Source organism: Peromyscus californicus, unplaced genomic scaffold (assembly GCF_007827085.1).
Source record: "Peromyscus californicus insignis strain IS unplaced genomic scaffold, ASM782708v3 Scaffold_11__1_contigs__length_118956290, whole genome shotgun sequence".
In the NCBI taxonomy this organism is placed as follows: Eukaryota; Metazoa; Chordata; class Mammalia; order Rodentia; family Cricetidae; genus Peromyscus; species Peromyscus californicus.
In genome coordinates, this window is record NW_026294402.1 from 113,743,364 (window position 1) to 113,756,648 (window position 13,285).

General features: G+C 40.1%; 1 protein-coding gene across 3 annotated transcripts in view; it reads right to left on the bottom strand.

Moving 5' to 3' along the window:
• The window catches only part of Oxsr1 (oxidative stress responsive kinase 1), a 101,171-nt gene that overhangs the window by 60,842 nt on the left and 27,044 nt on the right, over positions 1–13,285 (bottom strand). For 2 of the 3 annotated variants that reach the window (XM_052723996.1, XM_052723988.1), the window contains exons 2-3: positions 6,455–6,567; positions 825–933 (exon numbers count right to left, since the gene is read on the bottom strand). In XM_052723996.1, coding sequence (XP_052579956.1) covers positions 825–933; positions 6,455–6,567 — 222 coding nt within the window. Of the gene's footprint in view, positions 1–824; positions 934–2,170; positions 2,263–6,454; positions 6,568–13,285 lie in introns of those variants that run through there. The other variant, XM_052724003.1, reaches the window with a different exon arrangement.

Sequence of the window (13,285 nt, forward strand, 5' to 3'; positions counted from 1 at the left end):
GAGAAATCCTGTCCAGATAAACAAAAAACAAAAGAAACAATGCAATAATAAAAAAATAACTTCTAATGAATTAAGTGATTTAAACAAGGACTGAATGCTAAAATATATAAAATATAAGACCTGTGGGGACCTAGAATAATAGTGATAAAGTTTCATCTCACAGATTACCTGCTAGCTACAAGGGAAAATCCTTATTATAGAGAGACCTTGGTTGTCACAATCTTAAACAAACAAAACAAACATTACTAATAAACGCATGTTCAGATAGGAAACCTTCCTGATGTGATGCAATATGGAATGTGCAACGTTACAGACCTAAAAATATTTAGCCTAAATTCCATCACGCTGAATTTTTAATCTAATGCTCAGTGTGCTAGAAACAGACATACAGATTAGGCGTCACATCAAAAAGGAAGAATCTAATCAATCTAGACAAACAGACAAAACTTTTCAATCAGCTGATGTCCTGGAAGGATGGGGAAGGAAGCTATACTACATTAAGAGAGATGCTGGAGGTATAACAGTCAAATAGAATGTGTGAAACCTATCGAAGCTACACACTAGCACATGTTCTATTTAAACTACATTCTCAGTATCCTCAAATGTAAAATGTCAACAAAACCCTATCAGGGTAAGAAGAATTTTTATTTATTTATTTTTAGACAAGATCTCACTGTGTAACTCTGGCCAGCCTGGAACTTGATCTGTACACGAGACTGTCCTTGAACTCAGAGATCTGCCTGCCTTTGCTGTGAGTGCTGGGGAATTTTTATTAAATTTTTAACCCACAGAACTTGGCATTCCACTGTAGTATATATACTCACCTCCACTTAGCAGCTTCATGACTAGCCACAGCTCATCTTTTACCACAAAAGACGTGTAGTAAGACACAATATTAGGATGATGGCATTGACTCATGGCTTGAATTTCTTTCTACAAAGAAGAAAATACATAGTCACTTATTACATTCCAGCTTAAAGCAACCCCTATAAATTAGCAAATCCAGATTTAGTTATCCCAGGACTATGTTACAGTCTTCTCTGGGATTTCCAAGGTACTAATCTCTTCATGAATGGCTACAGGCCAGGCTGCATACACCTCTAATCCTGGCACTTGAGAGGAAGGAAGGCTGAGATCAGGATACACCGGCAAGATCTCATCTAAAAAGGCTAACCCAGGCCTTTAAACCCAGCACTCGGGAGGCAGAGGCAGGTGGCTCTCTGTGAGTTCCAGGCCAGCCTGGTCTACAGAGCAAGTTTCAGGACACACAGTCAGGGCTACACAGATAAACCAAAAAAAAAAAAAGGCTCAACCAGAAAACCATGTAGTTTCCGTCAGTCAATTCTGACTCTAACTCTACTCCTCCTAGACACTGTATTAGTAATCTCTGAAACAGAAAACATGCACTGTTTATCACATCCTGGCATAGTACCTCGGAGGCCTCCACTGGGACACATAGTTGTACACATAGGTATCCTTGAATAACTATCTTGGGAAATCTCGCCAACAGAGAATAATTACTAATAAACAGAAGGTAAATGTTTTTGTCTGTCTGTCTGTGGGGGGTTGTTTTGTCTTAGTAAAATATCAGTTCACCTAATTTTTGTGACATTATTAACAATTCTCACATCAAAGAGAAGTAACCTGAAATGGTACAAAGTTATAAATTAATCCAGAGTAGTGAGACCCATGCCAAAGCCTAACTCTACCTCGGTTTGTAACATTTAAATTAACAAGGGACAATTACATGTTTTAGAGACCCTGAGTGAAACCAGGGACCCTCTGGTCTTATCCCTATCCCTTCTGACCTCACTCCTAAGATGGAGCCACACAAAACAACTTCATGCTTCTATCTCTGGACCTTGAACCCTACAGTTCCCTCTGCACCACATATATTCCCACAGCATCTTAACTTAGCAATCTGATTTCAGTGTAGGTATTTTTTTTAATATTTTCCCAAAGCATCCAGGTTCATCAGGGGCTGCTGCTGCTGCTCCTCCTCCTTTTTCTCCTTTCTTTTCTTTTTAATTAAAAAGGCAAAATAACAACTGTATTTTTCCAGATGGGAGAGGCCTTAGACTGGAAGTCCAAGAGCCCCTTAACTTCCAAGCACCTTGTGCACCTTCTCCCGTGACAGCACGTAAATACTACACAGTACATATGAGCTTACTTGTCTGGCTCTGCTAGACTGAGGGCTACATGAAGGCCAGGACTTAGAACCGGATTCCCACATGTGATGGCACATGCACGCAATCCTAGCACCTGGGAGGGGAAGGCGAGAGGAATAAAAGAGTCTAAGGACAGATTCAGCTACATAGAGGGTTTTTAAATATATACTTATTTATTTTATGTGTATGAATATTTTGCCTGAATATATGTCTGTCCACCATATGCATGCCTGGTGCCTATGGAGGTCAGAAGAGGGTGTCAGACCCCCTGGAAGTAGAGTTATGAATGGTTGTGAGCCACCATGTGGGTTGAGGGAGTTGAACCTGGGTCCTCTGAAAGAGCAGCCAGAGCATTCAACCAGTCCTCCCACCCTAGTTTTTAAGGCCACCTTGGGCTACATAAAAACTCTACCTCATAAAAGCACAGTTATTAAATCCTATTTTCCCAGTCATCATGGAGCTATAACCTTAGTAATGGAGTACTTGCCTAGCATGTGCTAGCTCCTTAGTTCAATCTCCAATGTGTGTGCACGTACGTATGTGCTTAAAATAGAACTTACACTATTTTCTTAATTATTCTTATTTGGGGTAAGTGTGCACCTGTGTACCCATGAAGGTCAGAAGAGGGCAATGGATGACTTGGAGCTGTTAAAGTTACAGGCAGTTGTGAGCCACCTGACTTGGATGCTAACAATTTAACACAGGTCCTCTGAAGGGCAGCAAATGCTCAGAACCACTGAGCCACGTCTCTAGCTCCTGAATTTATTGCCTAGTTATTTTCTGCACACACCCCAACACACACACACACACACACACACACACACACACACACACACACACACAGCTATAAGCTCAATGAAAGCTAAGAGTATTCTTTGCTTTTATCATTGTGCCTGGCACATGTATACCTCTATTAAACATTTGTTGAATGAAAGAAATCCTACAGTGATTTATACAGCTTTTCATTTATTCATGTACATGCTTTATATCTTTGGTATAGAAAGCTTTTTAAATTCTTTAAAAATGATAAATGAAGTACGCAATAAATGCTATTTTTTTCATCTTTTCTACTTAAATGCGAATTGATTTATAGAAAAGACCTTGCTCTACATATTTTGCAAGCCATAAAGTCACCAGCAGGGGCTTTTAGGCTCCTTAAGTTCTAAAAACTCAGGAAACAGGAAAGAAAAGAAAGAACTAAGTAAGCAGCTGCCTATTAACAGCTATAACTACTATGTTCTCTTTCACTGCGATTATGCCCCAATATTCAGTACGGACACCACCAGTAACTCAGTTCCTCTTGGACAGTGGAGGTTTACAGATGCAGCTCAGCAGTTTACTCCCTGTCACCATAACTACAGGGGGTGGAGGTGGGGAGCAATGGGAAAACTTCCAGACAGGCAGGGAATCTCAGTCCCAACTCCTGCCTTTTCTCGTCACTGTTTTATTGTATGTATTTACTGAGTGAGAGAGAGAGAGAATGTGTGAGGACATGCATGCATACATCTGTGCATTCTGCCATGGTATGTATGCAGACACACCTCGGAGGACAATTTTTGGGAGCTGGTTGTTTACTTTCACCTTGTAGGTCCTAAGGATTAAACTCAGGTCATCAGGCTTAGCAGTAATGCCTTTACAGTCCATTCCTGACTTGTCTATCACTAGCTCTATATACCTTTTTTAAAAAATACTTTTTAGGTTGATTTTATTAATGCGTATGAATATTTTGCCTACATGTATGTATGAGCACCGTGTTTATGCTTGGTGTTAGTGGAGGTTGTTGGAGTTAAATATGTAGGTAGAGTTTTCCTGCCTGGCCCACAGTCAGGGCAAATCTCTCTCACCTGCCAGTCCCACAGCCGTCAGACCCGACCAAGTAAACACAGAGCCTTGTATTGGTTTCAAACTGTATGGCCATGGCAGGCTTCTTGCTAACTGTTCTTTCAGCTTAAATTAATCCATTTCCATTAATCTATACCTTGCCACATGGCTCGTGGCTTACCGGCATCTTCACACGCTGTTTCTCATCGTGGCGGCTGGCAGTGTCTCTCTGACTCAGCCTTCCACTTCCCAGCTTTATTCTCCTCTTTGCCCCGCCTACACTTCCTGCCTAGCCAATGGCCAATCAGTGTTTTATTTATTGACTAATTAGCAACACATTTGCCATACAGAACATCCCACATAAATATGGTTGTAAGTTGCCATGTGAGTGCAGGGTGGGTTGTCTATAAGAGCAACAAGTGCTCATAACCATTGAGCAAACTCTCCAGCTCCACTGCAAATAATCTTAGGAAAAAAAATCATTATAAAATAAAAATATCAAGACATCTAATATGGTAGATTACAGCTCTCAAATACTGTATTATTTAGAAAGGCCCCTAAAGGGGCTATTATATTTCATCCTTAAGCAAAGAACAAAACAAAACTCACCAGGATTTAAAACATTAAATGAACTGAGAATATAACTCAGTAGAGCAGCATTTACCTAGCATACATACAACTCTAGATTTGATTGCTAACTCTGCAAAATAATAACAAAAAATAAAAAAAATATTAAATGAGCCAGGCATAGTGGCATATGCCTTTAATCCCAGTACTGAGGAGGTACAGGCAGGTGGATTCAAGGCCAGCCTGGACTACATATATAGTTCCAGGACAGCCAGAGCTATATAAAGAGAAACCCTGTCTCAAAAACAAAAAAAGGAAATAAAGATATGACTTTTAAAGCTGTCTGATTTTCCTTGCTAAGCACTTACATGTTTTTTTTAATTATTAATTTATGTATTTTGAGACAAGGTTTCTCTACATAGCCTTGGCTGTCCTGTAACTCACTATATAGCCTACAACACAAGGCTATATTCTTAAACTATACTGCTAATCCAAGAATACAACAAAAATACAAAATAATCCCTGTGAGGTTGCTTTTTTTTCCCCATAAACCATCTTTTATCACCTCTATTCCTAGCTAAGTCCGATCCTCAGAACACGCATAAAAGCCTGACACAGCACATGCCTGTAATCCCAGTAATGGAAGGCAGAGGCAGGAGGACTCGGGCTTGACAGCTAGCCAATCAACTCAAATTCGAAAACTCAGGCTCACCTCAAAAAATACAATGGAAAGCAACTGAGGAAGACACCCAACACTCAACTCCGGCCTACATATGCTAGCAAACCCACAAACATGTACACTGTACACACACACACCAACATAAACTCTAAAAATAAATTTAAAACCAGCATGGTGGTACATGTCTTTAATCTCAGCACTCAGGTGCTTTGAGTCTGAGAGTCTGAGGCCAGCCTGATCTATGCAGAGTTTCAGGGCAGCCAGAACTACATAGTGAGACTCTATTTTATTTAATTTATGTCTCTTATCTTCCATCAATGTGCATAACACAACTGTTGTTTCTCTAAGGCCAGTATCTTGTAAAAGAGTCTTGACCCAGGAATCACAAATCCATGGTGTTACTTATAGAGATGAGAACTAAGTAACTGCCACTGTATCAGTAAGAAAAAACAGCAACCATATAAAACTAGAACACATGTTCAATAAACTATCTCTATTCAATGGATACTACACATATATTTACTAAACCTACATGAGCAAACACAGATAGAATGGTACAAGTAGCCATTCAATGTAAAGAGAAATACACAAAAAGAGAGAAAATCACAAAAATGCTAATTTAAATATTCAGTCTAAAAAAAGTACATATCAAATGTTAACCTCAGAGTAATAAGATTGTAATTTTTTTCAACTTACTTTGATTTTATAAATTTTATAATAATCATTTATTAATGAAAATAAGTCACCTTTTCAAAAGAAACTAAAAACATCCTTTAACATAAACTACAAGAGCAAGTCTCTCCACTTTAGAAATATGAGCTATGGGGCTAGAGAGATGGCTCAGCGGTTAAGAGCACTGGTTACTTGCTGGGCGGTGGTGGCGCACGCCTTTAATCCCAGCACTCGGGAGGCAGAGCCAGGCGGATCTCTGTGAGTTCGAGGGCACCCTGGTCTACAGAGCGAGATCCAGGACAGGCACCAAAACTACACAGAGAATGGGGAGGGGGGGGGAGCACTGGCTACTCTTCCAGAGGACCCGGGTTCAATTCCCAGCACCACATGGCAGCTCACAATTGTCTGTAACTTCAGTTCCAGGGCGATCTGACACCGTCACACAGACATACATGTAGGCCAAACACCAATGCACATAAAAATAAATAATAAAAATAATTTTAAAAAAAGAAAAGAAAAGAAAGAAAGAAATAAGAGCTATGCATACCAGGAGTTCATCCATGCTAGTCTGACACTTCTCAAGGTTTATCCGTTTGATTGCCACTTTCTCCTTTTTGGGGGCACAATACGCTGCTTGGACCACAGCAGTTGCTCCACTCCCTGAAAACAAATACATAAATAAATAATACACATATAAGGCATGGCATTTTGAATTACCACAGTTTCATTTAAACAGTGAAGACTAAGCCTGTCTTGCTCCGCAGTGGACAACAGATGAGAAGACATGCCCTAGAGAGCTAGTGAACACAACCTTAAGAACCTCAGGCCAGTAGGATGGCTCAGCAGGTAAAGGTTCCCACCTGACAGCAAGCCTCACAGCCTGAGTTCAAACCCAATGCCCGCATGGTAGAAGGAAAGAAGTGATTCCAAAAAGATGTCCTCTGACCTTCACACATACACACACATACAAAATAATGAAACGTAATTTAGAATTAAAAAACAAAAACCACCCTCAGCTATTTCAATTCTATAGCCAATAAATAAGAGTGCAAAAAAATTGAAAATCGTTAGGATTCCAGTTCTAAAGTATGACAGCATAGGTCCATACTCCCTGTTCTCCAAATACAACTAAATACCATAAAAACAACTGAAAAATGATCACAAAAGGGTTTTGGAAGGTATAGAAAGGAGGTACCAGCTAGAGACCCTGGAGCTAGGAAAACCCGTGGTAAGTTCAATGAATTTCCCTTTTCTCTCCCATATGTTTCAGGCTGGACAATGGAGAGGTCTGCACTTCAGAGCCACCAAGAAAGTAAGGATAGATAGATGCACAAACAAGCCAACAAACTAGAAAAGCCTGCCCTCTGGCTAAAGATCTGTGAAAAGGGCGGCTCAGCACAGATCTAGAAAGTCAAAATATTCCACAGTCCTCATCCAGGACAGGACTGGCCCAATGACTCGGGCAGCAGCATGAACATGGTCCTCTACTTTTACACCTTCAACAGTGGCAGGCAGTTCAACCCTGTCCACATGGATGGCAATGCCAAGCCAACCAGCCTTTAGCAGTAGATAGGGCCCGGACAGATCCTGCACAGGAGCCACAGTGGTGCCAGAGCAATATCACAAGACCCCTGAAAACTAAATTACCAAGGGTATTACAACTCCCAAAAGTAGGACAGAAAGCTATACACTAAACATAAATAGAGCAACTGCTTGCCGGAATACAAGAGGAAAGTAAGAACAAGGTCTACCAACATGATAACCCAAATGTCCAGGATGCAATCAAAATGACATATGGAATACCTGTAATCCCAGCACTCAGGAAGTAGAGGCAAGAGAGTCAGTTTAAAGTCATGTTTGACTACATGACAAGTTGGAGATCATCCTGGGTTACAAGAGAATGTCAAAAAATAAAATAAATTCTCAATGAAGAAACTGGGATGGGAGGCAGGCTCAGCTGGTAAAGATGCTTGCTGCCAAGCCTGAAAACCTGAGTTCCAGCCACAGGACTCACATGATGGAGAGAAGTGACCCCTGGAAGCTGTCCTCTGACCTCCACACAGGCACTATGGTACAGTGTGCGTGTGCATACACACACACAAGTGCGCACACACAGGGTTAGGGTTGTGCTAGAGACTGGGCACAGGCCTTGTGACTGCTGAGCACAAACAAGCTCTACCAACACAGTCTGTTCTCAGCACCAGGTTTTGCTTGTTTCAGTCTTGGTATTTGTCTGAAGGAGACTAACAGCAGGGGCTAAATCAGTCACACTACGAATTTACCTACAAAAATTTGTTTAGCTCACCAAAAACATCTTTTGTCTTAATGTGAAGAAAAAAAAGACAATGAAATGTGTACCCAGAAGTTATTTTTAAAGTACCAAATGGAATTATACAAATAAGATGTATACTGACTGAGAAAAAGCATTTGCTGGGAACTCAATGATGTATAGATCACACAGGATAAAATCTGTGAACTTAAAGACAAGCTAAATAACTTATCTAAACAACAAAGAAAACACTCTGAGGAAAAAGCCTTAGGGAGCAGTAGAGTTAACAGTGAGGGATCTATACTACACATAGTACATAAAATAATGCTCCCATCCCCAAGACATATAAGTTCTATCTCAAAAACCTACAAACATATTACCTGATATAGCAAAAAGAAAAAATACATATATACTTTAGAGCTGGAGAGATGGCTCCGTGGTTAAAAGCACTTGCTACTCTTGTAGTTTTGCAGCACACATTTGATAATTGGCTCACAACCAACTCTAACTCCAGTTCCAAGGGATCCAAAGCCCTCTTCTGGCCTCCATGAGTACCAACCGTGAACAGACATACATGCAGGCAAAACATCCACACATCAAATAAAAATACTTGTTAGATATTGTCAAGTTAAAGATCTAAAGCTAAGCATGGTGGTACACAACTGTAACCCCAGCACTCAAGGAGCAGAAGAAAAAGACTAAGAGTCTAAGGTCACATTGGGCTCCAGAGTCAGTCCCAGGTCTCACTACATGAGACCAGTCCCAAAAACATAAAAAAGAAAGGAAAATATGAAGCTTAAGATGGGAAGATTATTTTGAATTATCTGGATGGGTTCAATGTAATGAAAAGGATCCACCGAAGTGAAAGAGGGAGGCATCAGTTCCTCAGTCAAGGTAACAGAAGGGAAGGTTGGAAGTGATGAGCCACGAGTCAAGAAATGACCACTAACACACACTAAAGCACGGGTAAACCTAGAGAGAAGAAGAGGCTGAGTGAGGGAAGTCCAGCGTCAAAGGCCCATATTATCAGATTTCCTTTATAGAAAATGTTCAGAACACGCAAATCCAGAGACAAAATAGTGGTTGGCAGGAGTTGAGAATGAGGAGTGGAAGTAACTACATCATAAGGTAGGTTTGTTCTTTCTCTTAGTGATGGTTACAAAATATACTAAATGCAAAAAACTTTAATCAAGTAGACATTTTAAAATGTTAACTTTTAGCCAAGTGTAGTGGCACACACCTTTAATCCCAGAATACAGGAGGCTGAGGTAGGAAAATCTCTGTGAGACTAGCCTGGTCTACAGAGCCCATTCCGGGACAGCCAGGACTACATAGAGACCCTGTCTCAAAAAAAAAAAAAAAGAAAGAAGTCACTTTTATCTTATTTTTTTCAGAATACTGCAACCATAAGCTGGGTGGTGGTGGTACACATCTTTAATCCCAACACTCAGGAGGCAGAAGCAGGCAGATCTCTGTGAGCTTGAGGTCTACAAAGAGAGTTCCAGGACAGCCAGGGCTACACAAAGAAACCCTGTCTCGAAAAGCAAAACAAAGCAAACACACAAACAAAGAATACTACAATGGTCACCTCCTAATCCAAGAATTTTGAAAAGAGCATGGAGCAATGTTGCAAAAAGAACCAAAACTAAGCCCCAACGCAGAAAGTGAATGGGTTATCTAAAAGCTTTTGTTGGCGGGCTTCCCCTTCCTCCCTGCCCCCACTCCCAAAAACAAGGGTCAAGGCATTATCAAGCCCTTTAAGGTTATGGAAGTTAAACAACAAATTTAATCTCATTCACATTCTCCTCACCCATCCAGCCTTCCCTTCTCTCTCCTCCTCTCTCTGGCCCATCACTTGCCTTCCTGACATGGATTATTTTAAAATCTTATCTAGGTGGAATCCTCACTTGCCTTCCTGACATGGATTATTTTAAAATCTTATCTAGGTGGAATCCTCCCTCCACCAAGAATGAAATGTGCATTTGTAAATCACTCCTCCAACCTCTGAATCACAGCACCTACTGGACAGTGCACCGAGTATTTGATAACTGAACATATTAACTCATTCTTCATGTCCTGAATGTAATTAAGCACCATCTTCAACAAGCAATGTGTCTTTCTTCCTATATATTAACTCACGCGATGTCCTCCTTCCAAAGCCTGACTCAAAACTCACTTATTTTCAAGAACTACCATTGAATGGACTGAAAATCACTCAACAGCTCCACTACTAGTGAGAGAATAAATTTCCATTTCCCAACCATGTGCCTGGCAGAGAAATGCTCAATTAATGACTGCTATCACTCACTTATTTACTCATTACATAAGTTTTGGTTATTTAAACTGTTCAAACACATGTGTGTCTCAAGCATTATTTGGTCTAGGCTGAGCTTATTAAGGTTCAAAAGTACTTGAATCTTTACCAAAACACAGAAGGGCAAATTATCCCTACCAGCTCTCCATCCTTTATACATTTCACTGAAATACAACCCCAATGTTTTAATCACTTGTATGATCATACACTAAATGTTCTCTGTACAGTAAAAGCTCCCAGACGGAAAAACATTAAACACTACAGGGAAAGTGATCTTTAAATTCTCTCCCCTCCTTCTCGAGTATCTCATCTTCGTCTTAAATATAAAGTAATTTCAAGAAAATGTTGCCAAGTTAAGAGGGAAAAATGCTTTATGTATTGCACAGTAGCTGCACTAATAAAAACAGTCCTCAGTCAACTGCTGAACTCAAAACTCAAAATGTTTCCACTATTCTGGGGCCAAGTTACCTAGACTCCCTTATAACAAGTATTTACTTTCAGCAGAGTTTGACTTGAATAAGAGTCCAAAGCAACCTGTAAAATGGTTGGGGAGACCACTCCATCCATAAAGTGCTTACCACACAAGCGTGAGGCCCTGAGCTCAGAGACCCAGAACCCTGTAAAAGCTGGGCATGGCAGCACATGCCAGGAGTCCTAGTGCTGAGGAAACAAGAGACAGGATCCTTGGAACCCACTGGCCAGCTAGTCTTGTTGGACCAGTGAGGCCCAGGTTCAGTAAGTGACTGGGTCTCAAATATAAGGAGAACAACTGAAGAAGTCACCCTCCACAGACAAATGCCCTTCACATGTGTGCTACACATGGACATGCACACACATACCACACAAAGAAACTTCTAAATTTTATCTATTTGTGTATGTGGATGTTTTGCCAACATGTGTATCAGTGCACCATGTGTGTATCTGGTCTAACAGAGGCCAGAAGAAGGTACTGGATTCCCTGGAGCTAGAGTTACAGATGGTTGTGAGCTGCTACGTGGGTGCTGGGAATCAAAACCATGTCCTCTAGAAGAACCACTATTGCTCTTAATCACTGAACCATTTCTTCAGTCTTCCAAAAACTAAAATAATAATAATAAACCTAAGAGAAGTATGCAACAATGTAAGATGAGGCAAGTACCCAGATACTGAACTAAGATAACACCATCCTGTTCTCACTCCATTCTGTGTTTGCTTAGATAGTTCTCAGCCCCTACACCCTTCCCCCAACAGTCACATCTACCTTGGCAATATACCTGAGAGTCCCATGGCCTTGGCCATAGTCCAGATGTATTAACCAAAATAATTAAAGTAAACTAATAACTAAAAAAGATATTAAGTAAAAAAAATAATTGTTATGTGTAAGCTCAAGGCCAGCCTGATATATAAAGCTAGTTCAAGGACAACCAAGGCTACACAGAGAAACCCTGTTAAAAAAAATTGTGATGGTCATTAATAGTGGGAGACCTCAACACCCCACTTTCACCACTGGACAGATCTCCCAAATTGAAACTTAACAGAGAAATAAAGGACTTAACTGATGTCATGACTCAAATGGACTTAATCGATATCTACAGAACATTCCATCCTAACAAAAAAGAATATACCTTCTTCTCAGCACCCCATGGAACCTTCTCTAAAATTGACCACATACTTGGCCACAAAACAAATCTAAACAGATACAAAACAATTGGAATAACCTCCTGTGTTCTATCAGACCACCATGGTCTAAAGTTGGATTTCAACAACAACAAAAACTACAGAAAACCTGCAATCTCATGGAAACTGAATAATACCCAACTGAATCACCAATGGGTTAAGGAAGAAATAAAGAAAGAAATTAAAGACTTCCTAGAGATCAATGAAAATGAAGACACCACATATCCAAATTTATGGGACACTATGAAAGCAGTACTAAGAGGGAAATTCATAGCACTAAATGCCCACATAAATAAGTTGGAGAAATCTCACACTAGAGACTTAACAGCATACCTGAAAGCTCTAGAACAAGAAGAAGCACAGTCTCCCAGGAAAAATAGACGCCAGGAAATTATCAAAGTGAGAGCTGAAATCAATAAAATAGAAACAAAGAGAACAATACAAAAAATTAATGAAACAAAGAGTTGGTTCTTTGAGAAAATCAACAAGATAGACAAGCCCTTATCCAAACTAACCAAAAGACAGAGAGAGAGCATCCAAATCAACAAAATCAGAAATGAAAAGGGGGACATAACAACAGACATTGAGGAAATCCAGAGAATCATCAGGTCATACTTCAAAAACCTCTATTCGACAAAACTGGAAAACCTAAAAGAAATGGATAACTTTCTGGATAGGTACCACATACCTAAGTTAAATCAAGACCAGATAAACTATTTAAATAGTCCAATAACCCCTAACGAAATAGAAACAGTCATTAAAAGTCTCCCAACCAAAAAAAGCCCAGGACCAGATGGTTTCAGCGCAGAATTCTACCAGATCTTCAAAGAAGAGTTAATACCAATACTCTCTAAATTGTTCCACACAATAGAAACAGAAGGAACATTACCAAACTCCTTCTACGAGGCTACAATTACCCTAATTCCTAAACCAAACAAGGATACAACAAAGAAAGAGAACTACAGACCGATCTCCCTCATGAACATTGATGCAAAAATACTCAATAAAATACTGGCAAACAGACTCCAAGAACACATCAAAACAATTATCCACCATGATCAAGTAGGATTCATTCCAGGGATGCAAGGGTGGTTCAACATACGAAAGTCCGTCAATGTAATACACCATATAAACAAACT